Source organism: Idiotropiscis lumnitzeri, chromosome 6, assembly GCF_059441095.1.
Source record: "Idiotropiscis lumnitzeri isolate Australia: NSW breed Sydney's pygmy pipehorse chromosome 6, RoL_Ilum_1.0, whole genome shotgun sequence".
NCBI classification, from domain to species: Eukaryota; Metazoa; Chordata; class Actinopteri; order Syngnathiformes; family Syngnathidae; genus Idiotropiscis; species Idiotropiscis lumnitzeri.
The window spans coordinates 9,183,446-9,196,838 of NC_142396.1; the positions used below are offsets into that span (position 1 = coordinate 9,183,446).

At 39.2% G+C, this 13,393-nt stretch overlaps 1 protein-coding gene across 1 annotated transcript; it reads right to left on the bottom strand.

Annotated features, from left to right (window-relative positions):
- Positions 1 to 416: 416 nt before the first annotated feature.
- Positions 417 to 12,142, bottom strand: tbc1d2b (TBC1 domain family, member 2B). Its single transcript, XM_088298452.1, has 13 exons — positions 11,748 to 12,142; positions 8,951 to 9,101; positions 8,024 to 8,195; positions 6,923 to 7,077; positions 6,583 to 6,830; positions 5,723 to 6,148; positions 5,429 to 5,539; positions 5,123 to 5,319; positions 4,041 to 4,535; positions 3,456 to 3,573; positions 2,618 to 2,803; positions 2,280 to 2,401; positions 417 to 1,850 (listed from the first exon to the last, which is right to left on the bottom strand). Exons 1-13 carry the CDS (start codon positions 12,090 to 12,092, stop codon positions 1,655 to 1,657), a joined length of 2,922 nt encoding a protein of 973 aa, XP_088154578.1. The 5' UTR covers positions 12,093 to 12,142; the 3' UTR covers positions 417 to 1,654.
- Between the last annotated feature and the right edge of the window lie 1,251 nt (positions 12,143 to 13,393).

The window sequence follows — 13,393 nt, forward strand, 5'->3', positions numbered from 1 at the left end:
CACTATAAACCTAAGTGTGCAATACAATGCTGACAAAAAAAAGCAATATAAAGGAAAAACTGTTATTTGAATGGAGCTTATTCTATGTAAAGTGGCCGACGTTGGGAAAAAAATATCTTACAATGTGACATCTTTCTTGCAAAATGTTACGGGAGACCTGCTCTCATCCTTTTCATTTACCGTTTTTTTTTCACCAGCACGGAATAAGAGACAGCACGGAAATCTAACTGCATTTTCCATAAAAATAAAAACAGTTTCTATAGCAACAATACATCAGCGTAAACAGAAGAAGCCAGGTGAGGAAAAACCTGTTGGCACCTTATTAAAAGGACCAAACCCACATTTGTTTCTTTCAAATCTAATAACGGTGTTCAGTGAGGGGGGTGGTACCATCTCAAAAGAAGAAAGTAAAAGACTTCAGCCACAAAACAATGTTTTCATGTGAAACTGAAAAACAGGTAAACAACTTAACTTGGAAATAAAACAGCGTGCAAGATTAAACAGACATTCTGCACTGCCATCTTGAGGACATGGAATGAAACTACATCAGCAATAGCAGCTCAAATAATCCCAGCAACGACTTGTTTCCAGACTGAAATGGTTGGGAAAAAAATGGAAATTATTTTTTTGTGAAATTAAGAGTTTTGTAATATGAGTAACATTTTCAAGATGATTAAAGAAAAAACACTTAAGTCGAGGAAGCGCTGGCAAAATCATCAACACGCACATCAGGCGCCCTGGCCCAACACCAAAATGGTTTTTTTTACATTTCGTTTAAACTGGTCACCAAAATGTATATATTTCTATTAAGTTTATTTAAAATAACCCTGGCGTGGCCAAAAAATACCAAATTGATATTTTCAGACGGGTCATATTATTTAAGTAAAAAAAAATATTCTTGAATAAAACAAAAAAGTCGTTTGTGCCAGAATACAATGAATTTAAGGCACTTGTTCAATAGTTGTAACAAAATGGGCGGCGACTAAGTGGTATTTTGGTGTAAATGTAATGTGGCACGCTGAATGTGTGAGGTAATGACAAATATAATAATTCATACAAATGCATCTGAACAAATTAGAATATCGTAGAAAACATTATTTAAGGAGTTCGAAAAAAGAAAAATGATAAATACTTTCCAGAAGGGCCTCAAAACAAACTGGGATATTACATAAGAATATATATAAAAGAATTAAGTAGGAAAAGGTCTACATAAAAATTACTTTAGGCAAGATCATTCCGATACTTGAAATTACGAATCTCAATTTTTTTCTGGCTGTAAGATAAAATATTTAAAATTGTAAATAGAAAGTGTGCAATGAATCTGTGTAATGTATTAGTTTCACTTTTTGAATTGCACGAAAATACCTTTTTTCACAATATTCTAATTGATTGAGATGCACATGTACAAATAAAATATTACAGCCAGCACTGAAAAAAATACTGATTGGACAGCCATCTTAAGACAAGTTAAATTGTATAATCACAAGAGCAATGCAAAAATAAAAAAAAATAACATATAAAAGGGAAAAAGGTAGGAATACTGATAGGCTGTGATAATTTGGTCCACAAGTTGATTGGTCCAGCTACAATGCAAAGCAAAGTATCTATTAAAAGTACATTCTTGTTCCGTGCCGTCTGACCAGCCGGATGGGGTTCAGTTTTCCTCCTCGTCGTCGCTGACGAAACTGCGTCCGTCCTGAGACGACTCCCTCTCCCGCAGGAAGGTTTGCCTGATGGCCTCCAGCTCCGTCAGTTCCAGACGGACTTTCTCCAGGTGGAAGGAACGCCGGTTGTGGATTTGCCTCATCGGGAACGGGTTCATATCCCCAAAAGCGATGTGCATAAGCTTCCTAAAAGGAAAAAATAAATAATGAGGAACGTCAACTTACTTATTTTTTTGCTGGGCGGCCACAAAATGGTTACATTTTCCACCAAGAGAACCATGTCAGTGGTTTCTTTTTCCTTTTTTTATTTTCAAGTCAAAACCCGGAAATTGATTTGCCTACGAAGAGAGGTGACCAGCAGATGCCCACATATCAGGAACTGACCAATCAGAGGAAAGCTGAGAACTGAGACCCAATTGCAGGAAACTTATTTACAAATTTAATATTTTTCAATACCTATGAGAAAAAGAACCTTTCAAGTTTGAAATGGGACATGCTGCACATTTCCAAGCCAAATTATCTTGCAAACCTGATATCAAGCATATAATATATATATTATAAAAGAATTTAAAGAAACTGTCAAGGCACCTTTAGATGCTGACTGTTTTCCATTACCTGGAATCAAGGATTGTGCGAGTGAAATATCGGAGATATTTGAAGATAGTGGTGGAATCCTGCAACTTCAAAAATTCTTCCTCCTTGTATTTGAAGAGAGCAAGTGCGAAGCGAAAAATGATCTGCGGAGGAAAGTTGGCAAATAAATTCAACAAGACAAATGGAAGTAGTCATTCTTTCACCTAAGACGTGTATTTAAATTGAATACTTACGAACGACAATCACAATAATAAACGTATCCAATAAATACTCGTTCGAGAGTGTCGAAAGAAAGCACAAACTCTACACAGATTCTCCACATAACGGTCTGCGCATAATAATTTGGTGGGCCATCTGACCTTAGGGCCTTCATAGAGGAAGGCGTCCCAGATCTTGAAGAGGATGTCACTGACGACGCTGTCCACAAAAACCACCAGGAACCAGTTGAAGGTGATGAGAGAGAAGTCCACCTTGTGCTGCTCAAAGTGGGAGTGGAGTCGCGGCAGCTTCTCGTTCATCAGGTCCTTGAAAACACGCTGGTCCACCTGCGCAATCAGCGTTCCTTATTACGATTTAATTAGGTATACACAATTTTGAGAAAAAAAAAACAAATCTGGATTTTTGTTTTGTCCTCACTATTAAATTAATTGTGATAAACAATATCAGATTTATTATTCACAAATGCTTTTGATTTATAGGTTAGGCTTACACTAAAATAAAGGCAAATAAACCAAGAATATGAAATCTTGTAATCTACTTCAGTTAGTTGTTATCTTATAAACACTGACTTACATTCTTGTAAGTGTTCACAATTTAACAAAATTCTAATATACCAAACAAGAGTGGTGCAAACATAAGTCTGTAAATCATAAATCAGATTATAATCAGAATCAGAATGCCCTTTTTTGTCTTTGTACTCAGTGTGCAACGAGATTATAGCTCCCGCTCCAGTTCTGAAGTAATTCAAACGTCAGTTTCCCGCTGTTTTGTTCAAATCCGTAATGAATTGTGTATAATTTGCTTCGGGTGACGGGTCGTGGATGCGGACTCAGCCAAAGTGTGGAACAAGACTGCAAAAGGGGCGACAGAACACTCTGGAGAATTGGGACATCCTACACATTCGTTGCCACGGGCAATTGAGGGGTACAAGGGTGGTTATTGGGATTGGCCCACAGACACACTCTCCTGTTTATTTACCTGCGAGCCGAGCAGAGTCTTTGTGTAGTAATCTCTTGGCATGAACACCTCCACAATGGCTATGAGGCTCCAAAAGGCATCTTCTTGGTCCAGATAGAGCAACGAAATAGCTGCCAGCCTATATGGAAAAGAAAAAAAAGGTTATGATTTTGATGGGCAATTAAAGAGCAAAAATATTTATCAGCTGGAAAATACGGGCAGTACATAAATATTGTTTCACATGTCAAAGTCAGGGACTTCTCCTTTGCCTTTTCAGGCATCTATAGGACACCTACCTCTTATAGGCTCTATTACTGTTGTTGTAAAGAAGCGGAGAATTTCAATCATTTAAATTTATGGAGGTTTATCTTGAAATGATTAAAGGGATTGATTTTAAAAATATTTATCAGAATTGATATTCTACTATATATATATATATATATATATATAATACAGATAGATAGATAGATAGATAAATAGATAGATATTTGAAATGATAGCAATATTTTTGGAAGCTGTATATTCCGTATTCGACCTACGTGGTTGAATTTCAATTACAGTAAGAAAAGTGTAAAACAACTGGGCACTGATTGATGACTTTAGTACCTGTTTAGTCCCTGGCAGTAGCCGATGTCCGGATTCCTCCAGGAGAAAGCCACCAGAACATTCCTAAGCTTCTGGATGCCGATCGCACTTGGAGAAGAGTAGTGTTTGTTGTTGGGTAAAGTACGCAGTAAATCCAGCTCAATTTGCTTTAAAGCAGGGTTTGGCTTGTCCCGGGCCACGTTCAGTAAAGTCTCATAATAATCAATCGCCAAGTGATCCCGTAACTTCTTGACGTGGATGGAGATGCACCATCGCCACAAATGGGAGCGATGCTCGTGGGGAATACCGCAGCGGATCAGCGCCTTGAGCTCAGGCGAGCGCACCAAGTTCCGGTTCATGGTGCCGGTCAGATAGTTCTCCCACTTGACGCCGACGGACACCTCCTGATCCGTCATGGAGAGGGACTTGAGCTCCAAGGCTCTCACTTTGGCGACGAGGGGCTCCTCTTCTTCCTCCTCCTCGGGCAAAGTCTTAAAGCCGTACACGTCATACTCACTGTTGATGACATCACAAAGAAGAGGTGGCATTAGTCAGAGGTGGAAGATTTGATTCGAGTCAGACTTAAGGACTCGTTAGGCTAAAACTTAAATCTCGCAGGGGTGTTCAAAACAATTTTTGATTCACCAATTATTGGGGTTTAAAATGCTAAGATTCACTAAATTGATGTCAAAGTTCAGAATCGAATTTGAAGTTGAAACTACACTTTCCTCCACCAGATGGTAGTGTGGAGCCAATTTGTTGTAGTGAGTCAGCCAGCTCCAGCATTCAGCAGAGTCACACTACGTCATGTGCCTGAGGCACGCAGCCATTGTTTCATATTAGTACAAACGAAACAGTACAGGTCTAAAAGGCAGTCACAAGCTAAAACAAATCAGGCCTGCAGTCTACCACTCATCTTCTGACATGACTGTCTGTTGTTACAGTCGTACAGTTTTATTCCAGGCAGGTGATAAATGACTGTTAGTGTTTTGAGAAAAATAACAAAACCGTGCCATTGAATTGAAATTAGATTAGTTACAGAGCTCTATTGAGATGCACCGATCTATTGTGTGGGAGCGTTTATACTTCTGTGTATTTGATACCTGACAGTGTTTGGTCTAAAGACAGGGTGCTCTTCCTGCTCAGAGCTCTCCAACTGCAGAGCGTCCTCCAACAATCTGGAGATGACCTCCCCGGCAGGACTCGGCTCCGAAGACGAGCAAACTGGGTTCTTAACCTCCTGGAGCAGCACCAGATATTTACTCTCAACCTGACACAGCTTGGCCTCCAGTGCTATGTACTACGAAGTAAAAAAAAAAGGAGAGAGAGAATAAGTCATACTGGACTTCCCCTAAGAATGATTCAGACTTCCTGTTTCTTCCTGTACCAAAACACCCACAGTCATGTACCTTTGCTTCCAATGCTTTGTCACGAAGTTCGGTATTTCTACGCAACTCTGTCAGCTCCAGGATCTCTTTATTCAGGAATTTATTTTGTGTTTTATAGCCTTGGAGACTATCCTGGAAGTGAAATGCGCAATATGAGAAGAACTTAACATAATCAACAAAAGAGAAGAGAAACCCCATCCTTATTGTGCCAAGCCAACAATTTTACAACAAGACAAATCATGCTTTTAGTGCAACCGGCCCATGGGGAAAAAAACATTGAGGACCTGCTAAGCAATAGTGAGTCGACTGCCGTACCTTGAGGATGTCCAGTTCGTGCTGGTCTTTATCAGGAGGTGGCGAACCATCATTTGGAGTCCCGCTCAGCTCAGAGCTCTGCTGCGACAGTTTCATGATGACTTCATCTTTGGCCTGGATCGTCTCCATCAACATGCCCAGCTGGTCGTTTATCTCCCCAACCTTAATTTTCAAACCCTTCAGCTCTTGCTGGAGGCTCTCCTTCTCCAAGGCCAGACGCTCCATGTGGCCACACAAGGACTGGATCTGTTCATCTCGTTCCTGGACTTGGGCCTTCAAACGCGCAACCTCCTCCGGGCTTACAGCCGGATGGTGACTCGGATCGGATTCGGTGGATGAGGGATCTGGAGGCGGAAGTGGACGATGTGCTGGCTGACGATCGCTCTGGGATGTTCTTAAGGTCTGCTGCAAAAGTCTCACCAGCTCCTGATCGAATCAATACATTTTAATTTCGATTAATGCAACATTACATTTAAAGTACAATTACTGGTACAATAAATAGCAGAATGTGAAAATGTTTACGTGTTATGTCGTACACCCTGTCCCTTTTATTCCGTTGTTCATGGGTATGATTATTTTTATTATTATTATTACAAATTCAGCTTTTTCATTTTTAGGACAGAAAATATAAATGTGTTCTAGGATTGCATCCAATTATCCCTGCTCAGCCCAATGTACGCTTCAAGTAGTTGTCATTGAGCTGTCGCTCACGGATGAGGCTAAACTCCTCAACATTCAGCAGTGCAGTTAAAAACTCGAGACTCGGTACGTTCGTTTTGTTACACAGCCCCCCCCAAAAATGTTTGTCGAACCATCAAGGAGCCCTGTTAGTGAATCAAGGTTGAGTTCATCCTTTCTACCTTCTGACTGAGCAGCTCCTCCTTGAGTTTGGCTTGTTCCTGTTGCATGCGACACACTTCCTCCCGCTGGCTTTGGAGGAGAAGTTGCATCTCTAAAGATTTGCCGTTAAACTCCACCGGGGAGCTCTCGGCACTGCGGCTCTCCACGACGTTGCGGCCAAACTTCCCGGAGCCCATCATGTCTCGGAGCAGAGGCCTCTTGGGCCTCGATGAGTTGCGTACAAAGTCAAACGCCGATCCAAAGGAATCTGAGAGATCGATTTTGGGACGTGTTTTTGTTCAATTGACTTCAGGAAAGCGAGTAGCATAACCAAAGACAAGTATGAGGGTGTGAACGTACGCCTGTGAACGTCTGGATGATGTTTGTGTTCGGGGAAGTCTTTGGGTGGAGCGTCCACCAGCTCCCAATCATCTGCACTGCTGTTGTTTCCGGTGTAAAAGACACTGCGTCTGCTCTCGCCTCCCCGACCCGGTCGCAGATATGACATGGAGTTCCTAAGGGAACACAAACTAGTCAGCAAAGAGCCGTGCCTGACTCACTCTTGACAAAGAAAACACTGTGAGGTCACCTGATTTAATAAAGGTTTGACATTCTAAGTCGCTTGTTTAGGAAAAATGCCACAAGAGGATTTTTTTCTTTTAATAATCAATGTGACAACATTGTCAGACAGCTGTCATTTTAGTGTTGAATCATATTTGACAAAGAAGGGGAAGTATTCACGTCTGTGTCCGATAACAGCAAAGGGGTGTAACAATTTCCTCTCTTGCAATCCACCTTAGAAAGAAGTGAGGGGCCATTGCCTTTCTTCCTCACACCAAACTTGTTTTGCCTGTTTAGCTGGGACTTAGATAGAGATATGTTGTATTTAAACTGTGATAAGATTAAGTAGCTACACACATTTTAAACATGTTTATACTTTTTACAAAAAAAAACATTTTATCTGCATTTGAACACAAACACAAACTGTTCTCCCAACTTTCATTAAACACATCCAAAGGCACTAATCTAAATAAGGATACGGTAAATACTGAAATAAATAGCGCCCGATTGATTAATGTATATTAGCACTTTTAAAATTCCAACCTCCCCGGCCCGTACTAATACATTACAACATAAGACAACCATAATAAAATTTTTTTAAAAATGCCACCTACAATTTTTTATTTGATGAGGAACCATAAAACAAGTTATTTTTTTAATTATATCTATTTTAAATTAACTGGCAAATTCATCGGTTTTCTGAATTTTATTCTGCCTAATCGGAATCGATCGGACCCCACTCATAAAAACTCAATCACTGTAAACCGCAGCTTCCTGCATTAAAACATGGATTTCCGCAATATAAGGTGGGTGCATTCCACTCAAAAATATACAATGTAGCAGGGCTGCGGTAGATGAAATGTGATATAGCAGGGGGAACAAGGTACCAAAGGGACCAACCTGAGCTCTGTACCGAAGTTCTTGAGTGAGAAATTGAGGGTATTTGTGGAAGCGGGCGTCACTCTGGCTGATTGGATCCCAACCGTTCCACCGACTTCCGTCTCGGACTCTGAGGCAAAGTCACTGCGGACCTTCTCCATGCTGTCACTGAGCTTCTCAAAGAGGAATGTATCTGGAATTCACAAACATAATAACAATACAATTCTAAATGAACAATGCCACACAAACTCTGCTCATTGAAAATGGCAAAATACCAGTAGCAGCTCGCCTTATGGTGCAGTTGGACGCAGACTTTATTGAAAGTTTAACTGACTACGTGGGTTTTATGGACAACACAATGGATAGGAAAACAAAAAAAACAAAAACACCAAGGCTGAAAAGCCTTTATGTCACAGGTGTCAAACCCGAGGCCCGCTGCCCAGATATGGCCCTCCACGTCATTTTATTTGACCCGCAAAAGGTTGTCACAATTTTTTTTTTTTTTTCAAAATTCAGGAACAGTTATGTAATTTGATGGTAAGATTATAATCTTTCTCAAATTTTAGTAGGTGAGGGACAAAAAGTGTAACTGCTAAAATCTTTACAAACACAGTGCAGCTGAGCTTCTGGGCGGTAAGGACAACCATCACCATTGTAAATGTACAACTTTATTCTCATAATATTATGATTTTAATCATAAAAAATACAACTTTTTGTATTGAGAATATACAACTTTCTTCTTGGAATATTACAGCTAATCATGAAAACATTTATGAGTAAAATTATTCTTGTACTATTATGACTTCTTGTAGTATCAAAAATCATGTATGACTTTTCATCTGTAAAATATGGCACTTGTAGCATTGCTCATCATGAAACATTTTTACTTAAAAAAAAAAAAAAGACAACGACTTTCGTCAAAACGTGTGCACGCGTGTACCTTCATACCATTGTCTTTGGCTACAAGTCCACTGATAGGGTGGGCTAAGGTGGGCGAACTCCAGCTGTCCCTCTGCCCGCAGCCTCTCGAGTTGCTGAACTCCCAGCGCTTCTGTTGGAGTTGCTGCAGCCAAGAGTGCATCACCTGCTTGCTGGGGGCCTGGGAGTGCAACCACACAAACAAACAACACACAAACAACTCTTAAAATGGACAACCAGCTGCAGCATTTACTGAAATGCATCATACGGATTGCTGCTTCAAAAAGTTAGACTTTACTTGAACTCCCTGAGAAGAGCATCAAACAGCTTCTTCAGGTTCTTACCAGAAGAAAGAGATCAGAACGTATTACTCCAGTACTACTTACTTACATTGGCTTTACAATTATGCTAGTGTTCTAGAAATCGCTGAATGAACTAGGTCCTGAATATGTTAAAGATGTTCATGGAATATTAAAGCCAGTAGTTTTCAGAGATTAGCAGTCGGTCAATTAGTGGAGGCCAAAGTCCATAGCAAACATGGCAGATTTGTTAACCACTTGTCCGTGGAGCTGTCACAAATAAATCCAATTTACCATGTCAGGTTAAATATTTTGGAAACAATTGTAAATCCTCAAGTGAATTTGCAAGATTTTTTACACGCACAGTTAAGTATTTTTTTAGGTCGGAGTTTTTATCAACAATTAATTTAATAGAAATGGTACATACGCTGTATTAATTAAAATAACATATTTCAAAATATTTCCAGTAGGAACTGCTGGGTCACATCCGAAAGAGGCTAAATTTACGACAAGGCTTACCGACCTTTTTAACTCCCTGCATGTAGAAAATTTCTGACTAAATAGAAGTAGGAAACATTTATTTATACATTTTCTGAAAATAGCCAAACTCAAATTTCTAACCCCATGAAATTCCCCTTGTAGGAAAATCTAGCTGGGCACATATTTTAACGATGTTGTGAATTACAAAAAAAAAGTTTTTGCTAAAAATGATAATAATAATAATGATAATAAGAATTATAAAGTTGGGGGTTTCCACTGATTGGCATTTTTCCTTTTTTTTCTTAGTTGATCATTGAGCACAGAAGCTCCAGACCCCGCCTGGAGCCTTGCAATGTGTTTGGCATTGATCATTCCCACCATCTGTTTGTAAATGAAAAAAATGAGTGCAGCTAGTGCAAGTATCACTGGGATCATGTGATGGCAATCACATGACACTTGGAGATGAGAGGAAAAAATGTAACTGTCATCATGTAAAACCTGTACACACCTGCAAAACACAAGAGACGTGTGCATTGACCTGCAATTTACTTGAGTAATCATTTCTATGATGACAAGCTATCTGTACTTATTTTGTACTTCTCCCTTTGCCAAACTGTGATTATTACTTCCAGCCATGGATGAAAATGTGATGTATGACAAAATAAAAAATTGTAAGAGGTGAAGACAGACTGACTGATTGAAATCTTGGGGGCTTATAATGTGGGGGAAAAACAGGGACAGCAGCAACATGGAGGAACGTGAACGAGGGAACTGATTGAGAGAGGCAAGACATTCCCCATCCAGGCCACTCGAAGCATTCAAATATGTTGAACAAATAAATCTCATGACATAATAGAAAGTAAAACTTAATTTTGTGCTTTTGCTTCATGCTATGCCTATCTTACTTTTACTAAGAGTGGGAGGAAAAAGTATGTGAAGCCTTTGGAATTTCTTAAAATCTCCTGACCTCAAACCGAATGAGAAGTTGTGGCATGACCTAGCGAGAGCTATTCACACCAGACATTCCTGGAATCATGTTGAACTGCAACGGTTTTGTAAAAACGAATGGTCCAAAACTCATCCTGACAGTTCGAAAAGTCTGGTCTGCAACAACAGAAAATGTTTGGTTGGAGTTAGGGCTGCTCGATTATGAAAAGAATATTAATCAGGATTATTTTAGTAATAATTGAAATCACGATTATTTGAACGATTATTTTGGGGGTGGGCAAAACAATAAAATGTTTAAATGTAATCAATATTAAGGCAAATCAAAAACTTTGAAACACTAAAACTATGTAAGTTCCTTTTGGATTAGATTGTTTAAAAAAATAGTTAATTTAAAGTAAAAAATTGCAAATATGTAAATTTGAGTATGGTTTCCTCGTATAAAGGAACAATTCATTTGAGTTTATTTGTTATACACATAAATTGCCATAGAGGGTGATAATTGTAATCGTATTTGAATTTTGATTAATTGCCCAAGTTGAAGTCATTAAAGCAAAGGGTTTACTTACGTTATCCTCAATTAAAAAAAAAAAAAATTATATATTTATATATATATATATATATATATATATATATATTTATATATATATATATATATATTTATATATATATATATATATATATATATATAAACATAAGTAATCATGTGGTATTAGATTAGGCAGACTCATTACGTTTTATAAATATATATTTACAATATTAAGAATTTCCAAAGGGTTCATATAGACTTCAGTAAAGGAGTAAAATCAGACACATGTACCGTCTTGCACTTTTACTGCGAGTACAGAAAGTACAGTCCTTTTGTCCTGCACTGAAAATGTGTGTTTGCGTGTGCGTGTGTGTGTGCGTGTGTTGATGAGCAAACTCCTCGAATCTACATGCAGCCACTGCATTTTATCACAAAGCTATTAAAACCGCAGCGTGACAATAAAGCAGCGTGTGAATGGGTGTGTCAACCATGCAAAACTGAGAGGCAAGCATAGGGGTGGTATGACAGCAGCCCCTCAGCAAGTGGGGGGCACACTTGCTTGAAAAGTTGATACCTTAAGTAGAAACTCATTCCCGGCCGTGCAGATCTGAAAGAGACCCTCGACAGCCTCCACGTCGTAGCTGAAGCACGCATCGCTGATATCAATGTGTCCAAGAGGCAACGCGTCCTGGGGACTCTTGAAGTAATACAGATAACATTTCCTGGGGTCGTAAACGAACCAGCGCGGCTTGTACCCCCTCAGGGGCCCCTTGCCGGACAGTTTACTCAAGAAGCCGCACAACTTGGATGTCTGTTCCTTCGCCGCCTCGACGTCGACTCCGTCGGCCACCTTGGCGGAGGCTTCGAGCTGAGGAGTTGGGCCGGAGCTCGGATCGCCGCTATCCTCCTCTTCGTGCATCTTTCCTCGAAGTTTCTTCTTCGTGCAGCGGAGCAGATGCCCGCTTCTGTTTCCATCCGCATGACTGGCCGCCTCCGGGGCAATGCATCATGGGAGTTGTAGTTGATTTGGGGAATGCGGACGTGATTAGCTAGGCGCTGAGTGGCGCTGTTTGCCACCTATTAGCTTGCACTAAAAAATCGAATGTGCCGAGATACGCCGCAAATTGGTGATTATTACAGAAATAAATCCAAATTATTAAAGAATACAAATTATAAAACATATTGTGTTTGGATTAACATTGTCGATTACTTAAGTATTAATCTACAATTCAGGAAACGTTTACTTAATGAAAAAAAAAACACAGAATTAAAGGGTGTGACCAAACTTTTTACTCATGCTGAACTTTGACAGGTGGCTATACATTCACATTGCAATTTGCTGTGAAATAGAAGAATGCAGTCGTTCGCATTGCTGTAAATATATACAGTATAAAAAATATCATAAATATTAATAAATTAAAAAAAATAGCTTTATTAAGTTACAATTAGTGGTGTTGGGTGATTTTTTGTTCCCGTGTGAAATATGTGCCTTGACTCAATATGGGTTGGAAAACAGTTTACACATCATCCACAGTGTGAAATGGTGAGGTCTTTTATTAAACTGCCAACCACAGTTATCTGAAAGGAAATTTAAAATGCAGGTAAATAAATTAAGAATTTGGTGTAAGTCTTACAACTTTTCCCACCCTGCATGTATACAGTACTGTGCAAAACGTTTAGGCCTACATTAAAAGTGAGGGGAGATAAATCTCAGTGTTTTGTATTTGTGTCTTTTTGTGCATTAATATGTCCCATATTACCTGGTTCATGGACGATGACAGAAATATGGTTCTGAATTCACAAACATGCTATAAATAAAACACTGTTTGGGTCCTGCTGACATGGAACAATTACAAGAGAAGTACAAAGTGAGTCACGTCTAGAACACATGACAGTCAGAAGATGCTTAGATCAAGTTACCGTAGTAATACTGTAATTAGTCATGGACTGAATATACTATAATATTTTATATCTAGCATAAATGATTACACCATACAGAACAAATACAGGAACACCGATCATACTTTCCGAGTCTGTGATCCCTTATTAAGTTAACAACATTGTAAATGGAACAGATTATCTTGATTCCACTTAGTGTGAGTCAGACTTTATACCGAATATGTTAGCAGACAGCCACTACTATGACGTCTCTCAATGTGTTGTCTTAATTTACATAAGAAGAAATTTGTTTTTTTTCCCCACATAAATGATTTCCATTCT